At 42.4% G+C, this 18,495-nt stretch overlaps 1 protein-coding gene across 2 annotated transcripts in view; it reads right to left on the minus strand.

The window, feature by feature from the left end:
• Window positions 1-18,495, minus strand: part of LOC115119317 (netrin receptor UNC5C-like) — a 327,268-nt gene that overhangs the window by 78,456 nt on the left and 230,317 nt on the right. For both annotated transcript variants that reach the window (XM_065007478.1, XM_065007477.1), the window contains exon 4: window positions 5,216-5,319. In XM_065007478.1, the coding sequence (XP_064863550.1) occupies window positions 5,216-5,319 (104 nt within the window). The remainder of the gene's footprint in view (window positions 1-5,215; window positions 5,320-18,495) is intronic.

Raw genomic sequence — 18,495 nt, forward strand, 5'->3', positions numbered from 1 at the left:
CACCTTTATTTAACCAGGTAGGCCAGTTGAGAACAACTGCGACCTGGCCAAGATAAAGCAAAGCAGTGCGACAAAAAACAACACAGAGTTACACATAGGATAAACAATAGTACAGTCAATAACACAATAGAAAAATCTATATACAGTGTGTGCAAATGAAGTAAGGAGGTAAGGCAATAAATAGGCCAATAGTAGCGAAGTAATTACAATTTAGAAAATTAACACTGAAGTGATAGATGTGCAATTGATGATGTGCAAGTAGAAATACTGGTGTTAAAGTTAGTGAGGGAGATATAAGTCTCCAACTTCAGCGATTTTTGCAATTCGTTCCAGTCATTGGCAGCTGGATAGCTAGGTTGCCAGTTGGATGGAAACCTAGCTATTGTTGTCCTCAGAAAACATTCATAATTTTGTAGTAATACTATTGCGATTTTGACATACATTTGGTATTTGCTATTTTATTAGGATCCCCGTTATCTGGGCGGCAGGGTAGCCTAGTGGTTAGAGTGTAGAGGCGGCAGGGTAGCCTAGTGGTTAGAGTGTAGAGGCGGCAGGGTAGCCTAGTGGTTAGAGCGTTGGACTAGTAACCGGAAGGTTGCAAATTCAAACCCCCGAGCTGACAAGGTACAAATCTGTTGGTCTGCCCCTGAACAGGCAGGCAGTTAACCCACTGTTCGTAGGCCGTCATTGAAAATAAGAATTTGTTCTTAACTGTATTGCCTAGTTAAATAAAGGTAAAATTAATACACAAAAAATCTGCTGCGAAAGCAGCAGCTACTCTTCTATTCTTCCGCAGCTACATTCACTATACAAACTGACCACCAGCAATTGTGTCTTCAGAGGCGATGTTCAATCCAGCAACATATAATGACCTTCCTACAGTAATAAAGTACCAGAGAAAATAAAAAAGCTGCTTCCAGGATCCAAGGTCCATACCAAGTCAAACTGTGTGTGTGAGCACAGTATTATGTTTTGTTTTATTAGAATGTGTGATGTGTGATGTGAATCCTTGCGTAGCACTACTCCTGGAAAAGACAGCTTTCCATGAGAATCCATCTAAATGATTTAGCATAGTGCTGTAAGACATGGGCAGAATTAACACATTGACATGGGCCACAGTCTCTCTACGATGCCAGTGCCTTCCTGCCTGCCTGCCTCACTCACTCTGGCCTGGCATGGCCTGGCATGGCCTGGTCATAGGCATCCAGTTAAAGAGTCACAGAGAGAACTGACAACACACTGGATCCAAACCCAACAACCTTCAACAGCTCTTCTCTCTCTCTCTCCCTCTCTGTCTCCCTGTGGTTGGAATATGACAGATATTTCTTCTGCAGTGACCCTGCTACATATTTCTGCAGATGCATATGCGACCACAGACTTGGCCCCATCTGTTTATCACTAGCCGGGTTCCTGAAGCGTTTGTGTGAGAAAATGCCTGACAGACAGAGAGAGAAAAAAGGCTCTCAGGATCAGTTGGGGTGTTTTTCTCTTCCTCAACAGCTGTGTTTCACTTCAGAAAATATGCATAATAGACTGGTGTCTTTATTTTTCAAGTGAGGTAAGTGTGTGTGAGTAATTAATGGTGTTGGATGCCTGCCTCTCTCCACAAGTGGTGGCGGTCGGCCTAGGCTTCACTTCAATACAGTACCCCCTCCAGTCCCTTTTCATTCCAAACTACAATCTGTCATTCTATTCAGACTTCATTATCCTTGGTTGATGATGACAGTGATGACAGTGATTCTCTCTGCCCTGTCAGCGCACAGCTGTGTTGCTACAGTAACAGTAAGGCCTTGATGAGCACAGGTGTGTCATCACAATTGTGCTCCTGTTGAGTCTTAATTATCCCACTGAGCCAATCAGAGAGAAGCTTGATTGGCATCACTCTGAAACAAAGTGTCGGAATCACCAATAGAAAAAGCCTAAAGAGAGTTTTCCAGAGAGTTTGGCCCAAACTTTACTCCATTTAGTAGGTCAGTATTTCTCATCGGGGATATTAGCAAGGCAGTTCCACTCACTTAACTCAGCTTTTCCGGGTCAGTCGCAGGCCTTTTGAGAGTTCAGACCTGTGAAGAACTCACTCCAAAGCTCACAAATTCTGTCACACACTAACTCTCTCTCTCTCTTTCTCTCCCTGTCCCTCTCCTCCTTTCATCCTCCCTCTTTCTCTCCATGTCCCTGTACTCGATGACTCAGGCCTTAGAATTCACCACATCAGTCAGGTTGTAGAATAGGGACGATGTGGGTAGGGAGGGGTGCTACTAGGCAGATGGAGGATAATACACAGTGACACAGTTTAGGAGCCCTGCTCTTATTGCCGATAACTACACATTGTCCCTTACCCACATTGTGATGACTGGCCAGCCTTCAGGAAATACCCAAACATGGCCATGAAAAGCCCAGTGAGGCAGCAGCTGAAAGAGGAGTGCTTTTCTGGGCATTAGAATGTGTGGAACAACTCAGTACTATTATAATAGAATGACTGAGACAAGCTACTGAAAAAACAATGTTCTATTCTGACACAAAGAGAGTTTGACATAGGATATAACTTCTACTTCTAGTTATTGGCATTGTCTAATTTAGTTCACTAAGGCATCCTGATTGGTCGGCATACCTGAGCCAGATACAATACCTTCTTAAAGTAGATTTTTTATTTTTTTTTCACCTTTATTTAACCAGGTAGGCCAGTTGAGAACAAGTTCTCATTTACAACTGCGACCTGGCCAAGATTGTTGTTGTCGCAAAGCAGTGCGACAACAACATAACACAGAGTTACACATAGGATAAACAAAGGTACAGTCAATAACACAATATAAAAATCTGTACACAGTGTGTGCAAATGGAGTAAGGAGGTAAGGCAATAAATAGGCCATAGTGGTGAAGTAATTACAATTTAGCCATTAACACTGGAGTGAGATGTGCAGATGAGTATGTGCAAGTAAAAATACTGCTGTGCAAAACAGCAGAAAAAAACAAAAACAAATATGGGGATGAGGTAGGTAGTTGGTTGGATGGGCTATTTACAGAGATGGGCTGTGTACAGCTGCAGCGATCGGTAAGCTGCTCAGGTAGCTGATGCTTAAAGTTAGTGAGGGACATATACGTCTCCAACTTCAGTGATTTTTGCAATTCGTTCCAGTCATTGGCAGCCGAGAACTGGAGGAAAAGGCAGCGAAATAAGGTGTTGGCTTTGGGGATGACCAGTGAAATATACCTGCTGGAGCGCGTGCTACGGGTGGGTGTTGCTATGGTGACCAGTGAGCTGAGATAAGGCGGAGCTTTACCTAGCAAAGACTTATAGATGACCTGGAGCCAGTGGGTTTGGCGACGAATATGTAGCGAGGAGAGCATTGTTAGATAGTATATGGGGCTTTGGTGACAAAACGGATTTCACTGTGATAGACTGCATCCAATTTGCTGAGGAGTGTTGGAGGCTATTTTGTAAATGACATCGTCGAAGTCAAGGATCGGTAGGATAGTCAGTTTTACGAGGGTATGTTTGGCAGCAAGAGTGAAGGAGGCTTTGTTCGCGAAATAGGAAGCCGATTCTAGATTTCATTTTGGATTGGAGATGCTTAATATGAGTCTGGAAGGAGAGTTTACAGTCTAGCCAGACACCTAAAGCCTTGGCCAGGTCGATGAAGATGGCTGCACAGTACAGTACTGTATTTTATCGATGGCGGTTATGATATCGTTTAGGACCTTGAGCGTGGCTGAGGTGCACCCATGACCAGCTCGGAAACCGGATTGCATAGTGAAGAAGGTACGGTTGGATTCGAAATGGTTGGTGATCTGTTTGTTCACTTGGCTTTCGAAGACTTTAGAAAGGTAGGGCAGGATGGATATAGGTCTGTAACAGTTTGGGTCTAGAGTGTCTCCCCCTTTGAAGAGGGGGATGACCGTGGCCGCATTCCAATCTTTAGGAATCTCAGACGATACAAAAGAGAGATTGAACAGACTAGTAAATAGGGGTTGCAACAATGACAGCGAATAATTTTAGGAAGAGAGGGTCTAGATTGTCTAGCCCAGTTGATTTGCAGGGATCCAGATTTTGCAGCTCTATCAGAACATCAGCTGTCTGGATTAGGGTGAAGGAGAAGCTGGGTAGGGGGGCTTGGGCCGTTTTCCTATGGGAGATGCAGGGCTGTTGGCCGGGGTTGTGGTAGCCAGGTGGAAAGCATGGCCAGCCGTAGAGAAATGCTTATTGAAATTCTCGATTATCGTGGATTTATCGGTGGAGACAGTGTTTCCTAGCCTCAGTGCAGTGGGCAGCTGGGAGGATGTGCTCTTATTCTCCATGGAATTTACAGTGTCCCAAAACTTTAGTGCTGCAGGATTCAAATTTCTGTTTATAAAAGCTAGCCTTTGCTTTCTTAACTGACTGTGTATATTGGTTCCTGACCCCCCTGAAAAGTTGCATATCGCAGGGACAATTCGATGCTAGTGCAGTACACCACAGGATGTTTTTGTGCTGGTCAAGGACAGTCAAGTCTAGAGTGAAACAAAGGCAATATATGTTATTCTAAATTTTTTGAAAGGGGCATGCTGACAATACAACTTAAATCTCAAATCTACCAGGCCACTTATAAGATACACCCTCTTAAGATTCTAACAATCACGATTAATACATTTTGTTTATTAAAACAAGCTTCCAGGAATGTGGTTGATGGTGGGAGTCATAACACATCAGGAACAATGGTAATTGAGGGTGAGGAAACTAGCTCTAACAGTCCCTGCAGCTCTACTACCAAACCTCTCCTTCAGAGCAGGACAATTCATTTGGCTAATCTTCCCTGCAGGAAGTGCAATTGAAGGATTTCCTTCAACTTTATCGGTGGGTAAAAAAAGACAGACAATGAGGCTGGAAAACATTTGGTTGTTTTAAGAGCTGTACATCGTATTGCTTTGTCATGTTGTTGCGGCAGAGCCAGCTCTATTCGTTAAGATCAGGAGTGAGGAGGGCTTGGAGTTGCCATCTGTTGAGAAGGAGTAAAGACATGGGGTCCCAGTGTATCTGACATTATGGGGCTACAGCTTTAGGCTCTGCTGCTCAGTAGCTCCAGCGACACAACAAAATTCTGCATCTTCAGGCTGACTTTCAGGATAAGTGTTTGTTAAAACCAGGTTACCTGCTTTACTTGACTATTTATGTTCATTCATTGGACGACCAAATACCAGAGAGTCACTGTAGCTTTGAGTCATAACCTTTGACCCTTACCTCAGCAGCAGGGACTCCTTCTGGGGGGCGGCATTGAAGAAGCACTTCCTGTTCTAGAGACACTTCCTTTCCCAGAGGCTCCTGGTCAAATGTCTTCCTGAGATCTGGAGAAAGACAAACCAAAGACAAACATTATGTAACATATCCCTCACATGATATGGCACTGATGTCTTTGACATGGCACTGACGTCAACATGGCACTGACGTCTTTGACATGGTAACTGACGTCTTTGAAATGGTAACTGAAGTCTTTGACATGGTAACTGACGTCTTTGACATGGTAACTGACTTCTTTGACATGGTAACTGATGTCATTGACATGGTAACTGACGTCTTTGACATGGTAACTGATGTCTTTGACATGGTAATTGACGTCTTTGAAATGGTAACTGACGTCTTTGACATGGTAACTGATGTCATTGACATGGTAACTGACGTCTTTGACATGGTAACTGACGTCTTTGACATGGTAATTGACGTCTTTGACATGGTAACTGACGTCTTTGACATGGCACTGACGTCTTTGACATGGTAACTGACGTCTTTGACATGGTAACTGACGTCTTTGACATGGTAACTGACGTCTTTGACATGGTAATTGACGTCTTTGACATGGTAACTGATGTCATTGACATGGTAACTGACGTCTTTGATATGGTAACTGACGTCTTTGATATGGTAACTGATGTCTTTGATATGGTAACTGATGTCTTTGACATGGTAACTGACGTCTTTGACATGGTAACTGACGTCTTTGACATGGTAACTGACGTCTTTGACATGGTAACTGACGTCTTTGACATGGCACTGACGTCTTTGATATGGTAACTGACGTCTTTAAAATGGTAACTGACGTCTTTGACATGGTGACTGACATCTTTGACAGGGTAACTGACGTCTTTGACATGGTAACTGACATCTTTGACATGGTAACTGACGTCTTTGACATGGTAACTGATGTCTTTGATATGGTAACTGACATCTTTGACATGGTAACTGATGTCTTTGATATGGTAACTGATGTCTTTGATATGGTAACTGACGTCTTTGATATGGTAACTGACGTCTTTGACATGGTAACTGACGTCTTTGACATGGCACTGACGTCTTTGACATGGTAACTGACGTCTTTGACATGGTAACTGACGTCTTTGACATGGTAACTGACGTCTTTGACATGGTAACTGACGTCTTTGACATGGTAACTGACGTCTTTGACATGGTAACTGACGTCTTTGACATGGTAACTGACGTCTTTGACATGGTAACTGACGTCTTTGACATGGCACTGACGTCTTTGATATGGTAACTGACGTCTTTAAAATGGTAACTGACGTCTTTGACATGGTGACTGACATCTTTGACAGGGTAACTGACGTCTTTGACATGGTAACTGACATCTTTGACATGGTAACTGACGTCTTTGACATGGTAACTGATGTCTTTGATATGGTAACTGACATCTTTGACATGGTAACTGATGTCTTTGATATGGTAACTGATGTCTTTGATATGGTAACTGACGTCTTTGATATGGTAACTGACGTCTTTGACATGGTAACTGACGTCTTTGACATGGCACTGACGTCTTTGACATGGGCGTCTTTGACATGGTAACTGACGTCTTTGACATGGTAACTGACGTCTTTGACATGGTAACTGACGTCTTTGACATGGTAACTGATGTCTTTGACATGGTAACTGACGTCTTTGACATGGTAACTGACGTCTTTGAAATGGTAACTGACGTCTTTAAAATGGTAACTGACGTCTTTGACATGGTGACTGACATCTTTGACAGGGTAACTGACGTCTTTGACATGGTAACTGACATCTTTGACATGGTAACTGACGTCTTTGACATGGTAACTGATGTCTTTGATATGGTAACTGACATCTTTGACATGGTAACTGACGTCTTTGATATGGTAACTGACGTCTTTGATATGGTAACTGACGTCTTTGATATGGTAACTGACGTCTTTGACATGGTAACTGACGTCTTTGACATGGTAACTGACGTCTTTGACATGGCACTGACGTCTTTGACATGGTAACTGACGTCTTTGACATGGCACTGATGTCTTTGACATGGTAACTGACGTCTTTGACATGGTAACTGACGTCTTTGACATGGCACTGACGTCTTTGACATGGTAACTGACGTCTTTGACATGGTAACTAACGTCTTTGACATGGTAACTGATGTCTTTGACATGGTAACTGACGTCTTTGACATGGTAACTGATGTCTTTGATATGGTAACTGACGTCTTTGACATGGTAACTGACGTCTTTGACATGGTAACTGATGTCTTTGACATGGTAACTGACGTCTTTGACATGGTAACTGACATCTTTGACATGGTAACTGACGTCTTTGACATGGTAACTGACGTCTTTGACAAGGTAACTGACGTCTTTGATATGGTAACTGACGTCTTTGACATGGTAACTGACGTCTTTGACATGGTAACTGACGTCTTTGACATGGTAACTGATGTCTTTGATATGGTAACTGACGTCTTTGACATGGTAACTGACGTCTTTGACATGGTAACTGACGTCTTTGACAAGGTAACTGACGTCTTTGACATGGTAACTGACATCTTTGACATGGTAACTGACGTCTTTGACATGGTAACTGACGTCTTTGACAAGGTAACTGACGTCTTTGACATGGTAACTGACGTCTTTGACATGGTAACTGACATCTTTGACATGGTTACTGACGTCTTTGACATGGTAACTGACATCTTTGACATGGTAACTGATGTCTTTGACATGGTAACTGACGTCTTTGATATGGTAACTGATGTCTTTGACATGGTAACTGTTGTCTTTGATATGGTAACTGACGTCTTTGAAATGGTAACTGACGTCTTTGACATGGTAACTGACATCTTTGACATGGTAACTGACGTCTTTGACATGGTAACTGACATCTTTGACAAGGTAACTGATGTCTTTGATATGGTAACTGACATCTTTGACAAGGTAACTGACGTCTTTGACAAGGTAACTGATGTCTTTGATATGGTAACTGACATCTTTGATATGGTAACTAACGTCTTTAATATGACAATGATGTATTTGATTAAAAAAAGGCTTTGAAGCTTGTAGACTGTCATTTCTCAGTATACAGCTTTGATATTTTCTGCATTTAGCAGCGTTTCCCAAACACGGTACTTTTGAATTCTGCCCTAGCACTACACAACTGAATCAAATAATCAACTGATCATCATCAACCAAAACATGCACTCCTTGGAACTACTCTCTCTCTCTCTCTCTCTATCACTCTCTCTCTCTCCCTCTCCCTGTCTTTCTCTTTCAATTCAATTCAATTAAAATCAAGGGCTTTATTGGCATGGGAAACATGTTAACATTGCCAAATCAAGTGAATTATATAATAAACATAAGTGAAATAAACAATCAAAATTAACAGTAAACATATTGCAACATTACACTCACACATTACTCCTATTAGAATGATCTCTCTATTCTCCTCCTATTAGAATGAATCCCTCTCTTCCCTCCTCCTATTAGAACGGCTCCATCTCTCTTCTCCTTCTATCAGATTTTCCTGAATGGAATGCTCTCTCTCTCTCTCTCTCTCTCTCTCTCTCTCTCTCTCTCTCTCTCTCTCTCTCTCTCTCTCTCTCTCTCCTCTCAAGTCTAAGGTATCGGAGGTGGATGGTGGGGAGCTGCTGAGAAAGGGACCAATATTTCTCCAGTGTGTGAGCCTGATGGAGAAGGGCAGGACCGGGACAGCAGGGGCAGAGGGGGATCGTCATGCTACTCTGAAACCCAAAGCTCATTAGACATATATCATCACCTGCTGGGACACAGGCTGACAGAGGAGCAGGAAGGGAGCTGTAGCACTACAATTGCAAGAGAACAGACTCAGTGGAGCATCAAGTACACAGTCGTACACTCAAACTCCAGTGACAGTACTTTCCACAGCCTGCAATATCCCTGTTCTACTTTTGAACCACAGTAACTCCCTGACACAGAACATTTAATCAAACAGAGTAATCACATTTACGGAATAGTCTAGAATAACAATGTTCCTGTATAGCAAAATACAAAAGTTAATGCAGTGGTGAGTTAAGGCAGTGCTGAGTTAATGCAGTAGTGAGTTAATGCAGTGGTGAGTTAATGCAGTAGTGAGTTAATGCAGTAGTGTGTTAATGCAGTAGTGAGTTAATGCAGTAGTGAGCTAATGCAGTGGTGAGTTAATGCAGTGGTGAGTTAATGCAGTAGTGAGTTAATGCAGTAGTGAGTTAATGCAGTAGTGAATTAATGCAGTAGTGAGTTAATGCAGTGGTGAGTTAATGCAGTGGTGAGTTAATGCAGTAGTGAATTAATGCAGTAGTGAATTAATGCAGTGGTGAGTTAATGCAGTCGTGAATTAATGCAGTTGTGAGCTAATGCAGTAGTGAGTTAATGCAGTGGTGAGTTAATGCAGGGGTGAGTTAATGCAGTAGTGAGTTAATGCAGTAGTGAGTTAATGCAGTAGTGAGTTAATGCAGTAGTGAATTAATGCAGTAGTGAATTAATGCAGTGGTGAGTTAATGCAGTGGTGAGTTAATGCAGTGGTGAGTTAATGCAGTGGTGAGTTAATGCAGTAGTGAATTAATGCAGTAGTGAATTAATGCAGTGGTGAGTTAATGCAGTCGTGAATTAATGCAGTTGTGAGCTAATGCAGTAGTGAGTTAATGCAGTGGTGAGTTAATGCAGGGGTGAGTTAATGCAGTAGTGAGTTAATGCAGTAGTGAGTTAATGCAGTAGTGAGTTAATGCAGTAGTGAATTAATGCAGTGGTGAGTTAATGCAGTGGTGAGTTAATGCAGTGGTGAGTTAATGCAGTGGTGAGCTAATGCAGTAGTGAATTAATGCAGTGGTGAGTTAATGCAGTACTGAGTTAATGCAGTAGTGAGTTAATGCAGTGGTGAGTTAATGCAGTGGCGAGTTAATGCAGTGGTGAGTTAATGCAGACGTGAATTAATGCAGTGGTGAGCTAATGCAGTAGTGAATTAATGCAGTGGTGAGTTAATGCAGTACTGAGTTAATGCAGTAGTGAGTTAATGCAGTGGTGAGTTAATGCAGTGGCGAGTTAATGCAGTGGTGAGTTAATGCAGTAGTGAGTTAATGCAGTAGTGAGTTAATGCAGTGGTGAGTTAATGCAGTAGTGAGTTAATGCAGTAGTGAGTTAATGCAGTGGTGAGTTAATGCAGTGGTGAGTTAATGCAGTAGTGTGTTAATGCAGTAGTGAGTTAATGCAGTAGTGAGTTAATGCAGTGGTGAGTTAATACAGTAGTGAGTTAATGCAGTGGTGAGTTAATGCAGTCGTGAATTAATGCAGTAATGGTTATTTTTGTTTCTATTTTTAAACATTTTGTTGAGTGTATGAATTTGTGTATGAATTTAAATGTTCATGCAGTTCGATTCTTGTTTAGACATATTGAAAATCCAGTCACCAAATATAGAATATAGCCCATAGTGTCTACTAGCACACACACGCATGCACACACAGGCACACACACACAGGCACACACACACACACACACACACACACACACACACACACACACACACACACACACACACACACACACACACACACACACACACACACACACAGACACACACACACACAAAGACACACAAAGTCTCAGAGCCATGCTCCACACCCACAGCAACTCCCTGCCACAGTGTGTAATCCCTGAGAATGGGCTGGAGGAGCTGATATGAACCCTACTCTGACTATCTCTGGTAAACCAAGCATGGACCAGCCCTGCTTACAAAGCAAAGAAAGCCCAGAGCTGAAAGGCAAGCCAAGCTGAAAATGATATATTCTCTATAAGTACACTGAATCAAGGGTTTCCATGAACTCTTCCTCTGAGTTTTAACCCCTCAGCGGCCATCGGTACACAACCAAAAGAAAAGCAAAGCATACACTTCCACATACAGTAGTAATGTAATGTGGAAACCATGTGTTTGATGTATTTGATACCAATCCACCTCTTCATGTCAGTTTGAAATGAAATGGTTCACTTCAGATCTTTCTGCTGTAGGGTCAGAGAAGCATGCAATCAGTGACCTATATGGACGGACATAGTGGGTCCGGTATAAGAGCAGAATATTACCTTTCAGAAAGTCAGAGACCGGGAGTCAAGGACATTTGTGATGTGGTTGTGATGTAGTGAGAGAGAGCTTCCTAATTTCTTTGGGTCAGAACTCCCGAACATTAGTTTCTACTCTCAGCACCTCTCAGTATCCATGGAAACCACCCTTTGGGGTAGATTTAGTCAGATTCTCCTTCAATCAGGTCATTCTGGAATGTGATAAAATAGGGTTGCTATAGACATCCTGTGTGAACGTAAAACAGGAATGTATGGTTGTAGATGGCTTTAGCATTTTGGTTTTGGTTTCTGGAAGAAAAAAGATCTGCAGACACGCAGATCCAAAAATGCTCCACCAAACTGGTTCAGAAATGGTCTCCTTGTCACCATTGTATTGTGAGCAAAGTAGAACCCATAAATGCCCACACAATCTGACTGCCACCCACTGGCAAGTCTGAATCTGCTGCTGACATAGAGAGAGAGGAAAGGAGAGGAAGAGAGGGGGGAGAGAAAGAGAGAGAGGGAGGAAGAGAGAGAGAGAGAGAGAGATAGGATCTCAACCAATGCTATTAAAGGGAAACTTCACAATTTTTCAACTTCATATTCATCATCTCCAGCAACACCCAGCATCAACATAGCCTACTAATTGCAAACTAATTGCCCACTAATTGCCTACTAATTGCCTACTAATTGTCTACTAATTGGTTGAAGATGTCATTGGAAACACTTATCTATATCATTTTTACTACAAAACAGAAACGCGCCATTTTCACATATGTTGATGTTGGGGTGGTGCTGGAGATGATGAATAGGAAGTTGAACATTTTTCAAAATCCCCTTTAAAGAACTGTGATGTTGTGCAGCAGACCGGAAGGATAACCCCCCTTAGTCTTGGTGGCCATTTGATTAATTGTTCAAAAGTCTATTGGCTTGGGGTTAGAAGCTGTTAAGGAGCCTTTTGGACCTAGACTTGGCGCTCCGGTACCTCTTGCCGTGTGATAGCAGAGAGAACAGTCTATGACTTGGGTGACTGGAGTCTTTGAAAAATGATGACACCGCCTAGTATATATGTCCTGGATGGCAGGAAGCTTGGCCCAAGTGATGTACTGGGCTGTACGTATTACCCTCTGTAGCGCCTTATGGTCAGATGCTGAGCAGTTGCCATACCAGGCAGTGATGCAACCGGTCAGGATGCTCTTCATGGTCCGTACAGCTGTAGACATTTTTGAGGATCTGGGGACCCATGCCAAATCTTTTCAGTCTCCTGAGGGGGAAAAGGCATTGTCGTGCCTCTTCATGACTTTCTTGTTGTGTTCGAACCATGATAGTTTGTGGACACCAAGGAACTTGAAACTCCCGACTCGCTCCACTACAGCCCTGTCGATGTGAATGGGGGTGTGTTCGGCCATCCTTTTCCTGGAGTCTACGATCATCTCCTTTGTCTTGCACACATTCAGTTGGCTTCATGATCTCCTGTCTCCTGTTAATCAATCAATCAAATGCCTTTATAAAGCCCTTTTTATTTCAGCAGATAAAGTGCATATACCCAGCCTAAAACCCAGCCTAAAACCCCAAAGAGAAGGCAATGCAGGTGTAGAAGCACAGTGGCTAGGAAAAACACAGTGAAAAGGCAGGAATCTAGGAAGAAATCTAGAGATGAACCAGTCATGGAGGACTATCCCCATAGAGAGAAGTACAACTGGAATAGAAACATGTCATTGATCATCTCACCGCTCCATATCCCCTAGAGGAAGAGAAGAGGTCAACTCTCATTCTCATTACAAATTAGGATCTAGAAATACTTGACTCAGTTATAGAACCCTTTGCCCTTTATGGTTGTGAGATCTGGTGTCCGCTCACCAACCAAGAATTTACAAAATGGGACAAACACCAAATTGACACTCTGCATGCAGAATTCTGCAAAAATATCCTCAGTGTACAAAATCCATTCTAATAGGAGGAGAAGAGAGAGATCATTCTAATAGGAGGAGAAGAGAGAGATGCATTCTAATAGGAGAAGAGAGGGGGATCCATTCTAACAGGATGAAAAGAGAGAGATACATTCTAATAGGAGGAGAAGAGAGAGGGATCCATTCTGATTTTATGAAAAGGTTAGCTCTGTCAGGATGCTGATTAACAAACAGGCAAAACGTCAGTGGAGTCGCAGTTCAATGGCTCAGACACGAGACGTATGTGGCAGGGTCTACAGACGAATACGGATTACAAAGGGAAAATCTCCCATGTCGCGGACCCCAACGTCCTGCTCCCGGACAAGCTAAACACCTTCTTCGCCTGTTTTGAGGATAACACAGTGCCACCGACACGGCCCGTTACCAAGGACTGGGGGCTCTCATTCTACGTGGCCGACGTGAGTGAAACATTTCAATGTGTTAACCCCCGCAAGGCTGCCGGCTCAGACGGCATCCCTAGCAGCGTCCTCAGAGTATGCTGTCCCCACATTGTCCCACATGCTTCAAAATGTCCCCCAATGTTCCTGTTCCCAAGAAAGCTAAGGTAACTGAATTCAATGAATGCGGCTGCACAGTAATGTTTCTTATCGATGGCGGTTAAGATATCGTTTAGGACCTTGAGCGTGGCTGAGGTGCACCCATGACCAGCTCTGAAACCAGATTGCATAGCAGAGAAGGTATGGTGAGATTCGAAATGGTCTGTAATCTGTTTGTTGACTTGGCTTTCGAAGACCTTAGAAAGGCATGGTAGGATAGATATAGGTCTGTAGCAGTTAGGGTCAAGAGTGTCCCCCCCTTTGAAGAGGGGGATGACCGCAGCTGCTTTCCAATCTTTGGGAATCTCAGACGACACGAAAGAGAGGTTGAACAGGCTAGTAATAGGGGTGGCAACAATTTCGGCAGATAATTTTAGAAAGAAAGGGTCCAGATTGTCTAGCCCGGCTGATTTGTAGGGGTCCAGATTTTGCAGCTCTTTCAGAACATCAGCTGAACGGATTTGGGAGAAGGAGAAATGGGGAAGGCTTGGGCGAGTTGCTGTTGGGGGTGCAGTACTGTTGACCGGGGTAGGAGTAGCCAGGTAGAAAGCATGGCCAGCCGTAGAAAAATGCTTATTGAAATTCTCAATTATGGTGGATTTATCAGTGGTGACAGTGTTTCCTTCAGTGCAGTGGGCAGCTGGGAGGAGGTGTTCTTATTCTCAATGGACTTTACAGTGTCCCATAACTTTTTGAGTTAGTGTTGCAGGAAGCAAATTTCTGCTTGAAAAAGCTAGCCTTGGCTTTTCTAACTGCCTGTGTATAATGGTTTCTAGCTTCCTGAACAGCTGCATATCACGGGGCTGTTCGATGCTAATGCAGAACGCCATAGGATGTTTTTCTGTTGGTTAAGGGCAGTCAGGTCTGGGGAGAACCAAGGGCTATATCTGTTCCTGGTTCTAAATTTCTTGAATGGGGCATGTTTTTTTAAGATGGTTAGGAAGGCATTTTTAAAGAATATCCAGGCATCCTCTACTGCCGGGATGAGATCAATATCCTTCCAGCATACCCCGGCCAGGTCGATTAGAAAGGCCTGCTCGCTGAAGTGTTTCAGGGAGCGTTTTACAGTGATGAGTGGAGGTCGTTTGACCGCTGACCCATTACGGATGCAGGCAATGAGGCAGTGATCGCTGAGATCTTGGTTGAAGACAGCAGAGGTGTATTTAGAGGGCAAGTTGGTTAGGATGATATCTATAGTTAACAACAATGATATCTATGATATCTACATGTATTGTGTAACATTGAGTCCTGGGAGTGTCATCTGATGAAGATCGTCAAAGGTTAATGATTAATTTGATCTATATTTCTGCTTTTTGTGACACCTCTTTTTGGTTGGAAAATGGCTGAATGCTTTCTGTAACTCATTGCTGACCTAACATAATGATATGTTCTGCTTTCGCTGACAAGCCTTTTTGAAATCGGACACTGTGGTTGTATTAACGAGAAGTGTATCTTTAAAATGGTGTAAAATATTTGTATGGTTGAGGAATTTTTATTTTGACATTTCTGTTGTTTTGAATTTGGCACCCTGCAATTTCACTGGCTGTTGGCGAAGTGGGATGCTAGCGTCCCGAACGATCCCAGAGAGGTGAAGCGTTCGGATTACTGGACAAAACGCGCAAACAAAAAGGAGGTATTTGGTCATAAAGAGGGACATTATTGAACAAAACAAACCTTTATTGTCTAACATGGAGACCTGGGAGTGCCACCAGATGAAGATCATCAAAGGTAAGTGATTCATTTTAATGCTATTTCTGACTTTTGTGACACTCTCCTTGGCTGGAAAATGGCTGTATGGGTTTCTGTGGCTTGGTGCAGACCTAACATAATCGCAAAGTGTGCTTTCTCCGTAAAGAATTTTTGAAATCTGACACAGCGGTTGCATTAAGAAGTTTATCTTTATTAGTATGTTTAACACTTGTATCGTTTATCAATGTTTATGATGAGTATTTCTGTAATTTGATGTGGTTCTCTGCACTTTCACCGGATGTTTGTTTGAGACAATGCATTTCTGACCATAATGCGCCAATGTAAACTGAGATTTGGATATACATTTTGGATATAAATATGAACTTTATCGAACAAAACATACATGTATTGTGTAACATGAAGTCCTATGAGTGCCATCTAATGAAGATCATCAAATGTTAGTGATTCATTTCATCTCTATTTCTGCTTTTGTGACACCTCTCTTTAGCTGGAAAAATGGCTGTATGGTTTTCTGTGACTAGGTGCTGACCTAACATAATCGCATGGTGTGCTTTTGTCGTAAAGCCTTTTTGAAATCGGACACTGTGGTTGGATTTACAAGAAGTTTATCTTTAAAATGGTGGATAATACTTGTATGTTTGAGGAAATTTAATTATGGAATTTCTGTTGTTTTGAATTTGGAGCCCTGCAATTTCACTGGCTGTTGTCGAGGTGGGACGCTAGCGTCCCGAACGATCCCAGAGAGGTTAACAGCTTCTACCCCCCACCCATAAGACTACCGAACAATGAATCAAACGGTCACCCATACTATTTACATTGACCCCCCCTATATTTTTTACACTGCTGCTACTTGCCGTGTATTATCTACCCCCTGTATATAGCCTTGTTATTGTAATTTTATTGTGTTACTTGTTATTTTATTTAGTAAATATTTTCATAACGATTTCTTGAACTGCATGGTTGGGCTTGTAAGTAAGCAATTCACTGTAAGATCTACACTTCTTGTATTCGGCGCATGTGACGAATACAACTTGATTTAGCTGCGGTTAACTAAATGCTGGTGATGAGTATAGCTCCTGTTAACTAAATGCTGGTGATGAGTATAGCTACTGTTAACTGAGTGCTGGTGATGAGTATAGCTGTTGTTAACTGAATGCTGGTGATGAGTATCGCGGCTGTTAACTAAATGCTGGTGATGAGTATAGCTGCTGTTAACTGAGTACTGGTGATGAGTATATCTGCTGTTAACTACATTCTGGTGATGAGTAAAGCTGCTGTTAACTAAACGCTGGTGATGAGTATAGCTGTTGTTAACTAATTGCTGGTGATGAGTATAGCTACTGTTAACGAATTGCTGATGATGAGTATAGCTGCTGTTAACTGAATGCTGGTGATGAGTATAGCTGCTGTTAAGTGAATGCTGGTGATGAGTTTAGATGCTGTTAAGTGAGTGCTGGTGATGAGTATAGCTGCTGTTAACTAAAAGCTGGTGATGAGTATAGCTGCTGTTAAGTGAATGCTGGTGATGAGTTTAGATGCTGTTAAGTGAGTGCTGGTGATGAGTATAGCTGCTGTTAAGTGAGTACTGGTGATGAGTATAGCTGCTGTTAACTAAATGCTGGTGATGAGTATAGCTGTTGTTAACTAATTGCTGGTGATGAGTATAGCTGCTGTTAACTGAATGCTGGTGATGAGTATAGCTGCTGTTAAGTGAGTGCTGGTGATGAGTTTAGATGCTGTTAAGTGAGTGCTGGTGATGAGTATAGCTGCTGTTAAGTGAGTGCTGGTGATGAGTTTAGATGCTGTTAAGTGAGTGCTGGTGATGAGTATAGCTGCTGTTAAGTGAGTGCTGGTGATGAGTATAGCTGCTGTTAAGTGAGTACTGGTGATGAGTATAGCTGCTGTTAAGTGAGTGCTGGTGATGGGTTTAGATGCTGTTCAGTGAGTGCTGGTGATGAGTATAGCTGCTGTTAAGTGAGTGCTGGTGATGAGTATAGCTGCTGTTAACTAAATGCTGGTGATGAGTATAGCTGCTGTTAACTAAATTCTGCTGATGAGTATAGCTGCTGTTAACTGAGTGCTGGTGATGAGTATAGCTGCTGTTAACTGAATGCTGGTGATGAGTATCGCGGCTGTTAACTACATTCTGGTGATGAGTAAAGCTGCTGTTAACTAATTGCTGGTGATGAGTATAGCTGCTGTTAACTGAATGCTGGTGATGAGTATCGCGGCTGTTAACTACATTCTGGTGATGAGTAAAGCTGCTGTTAACTAATTGCTGGTGATGAGTATAGCTGCTGTTAACTGAATGCTGGTGATGAGTATAGCTGTTGTTAACTGAATGCTGGCGATGAGTATAACTGCTGTTAACTAAATGCTGGTGATGAGTATAGCTGCTGTTAACTCAATTCTGCTGATGAGTATAGCTGCTGTTAAGTGAGTACTGGTGATGAGTATAGCTGCTGTTAAGTGAGTGCTGGTGATGGGTTTAGATGCTGTTAAGTGAGTGCTGGTGATGAGTATAGCTGCTGTTAAGTGAGTGCTGGTGATGAGTATAGCTGCTGTTAACTCAATTCTGCTGATGAGTATAGCTGTTGTTAACTAATTGCTGATGATGAGTATAGCTGCTGTTAACTAAATTCTGGTGATGAGTATAGCTGTTGTTAACTAATTGCTGGTGATGAGTATAACTGCTGTTAAGTGAATGCTGGTGATGAGTTTAGATGCTGTTAAGTGAGTGCTGGTGATGAGTATAGCTGCTGTTAAGTGAGTACTGGTGATGAGTATAGCTGCTGTTAACTAAATGCTGGTGATGAGTATAGCTGCTGTTAACTAAATGCTGGTGATGAGTATAACTGCTGTTAACTAAATGCTGGTGATGAGTATAGCTGCTGTTAACTAAATTCTGCTGATGAGTATAGCTGTTGTTAACTAATTGCTG

This window comes from Oncorhynchus nerka, linkage group LG22 (assembly GCF_034236695.1).
Source record: "Oncorhynchus nerka isolate Pitt River linkage group LG22, Oner_Uvic_2.0, whole genome shotgun sequence".
In the NCBI taxonomy this organism is placed as follows: domain Eukaryota; kingdom Metazoa; phylum Chordata; class Actinopteri; order Salmoniformes; family Salmonidae; genus Oncorhynchus; species Oncorhynchus nerka.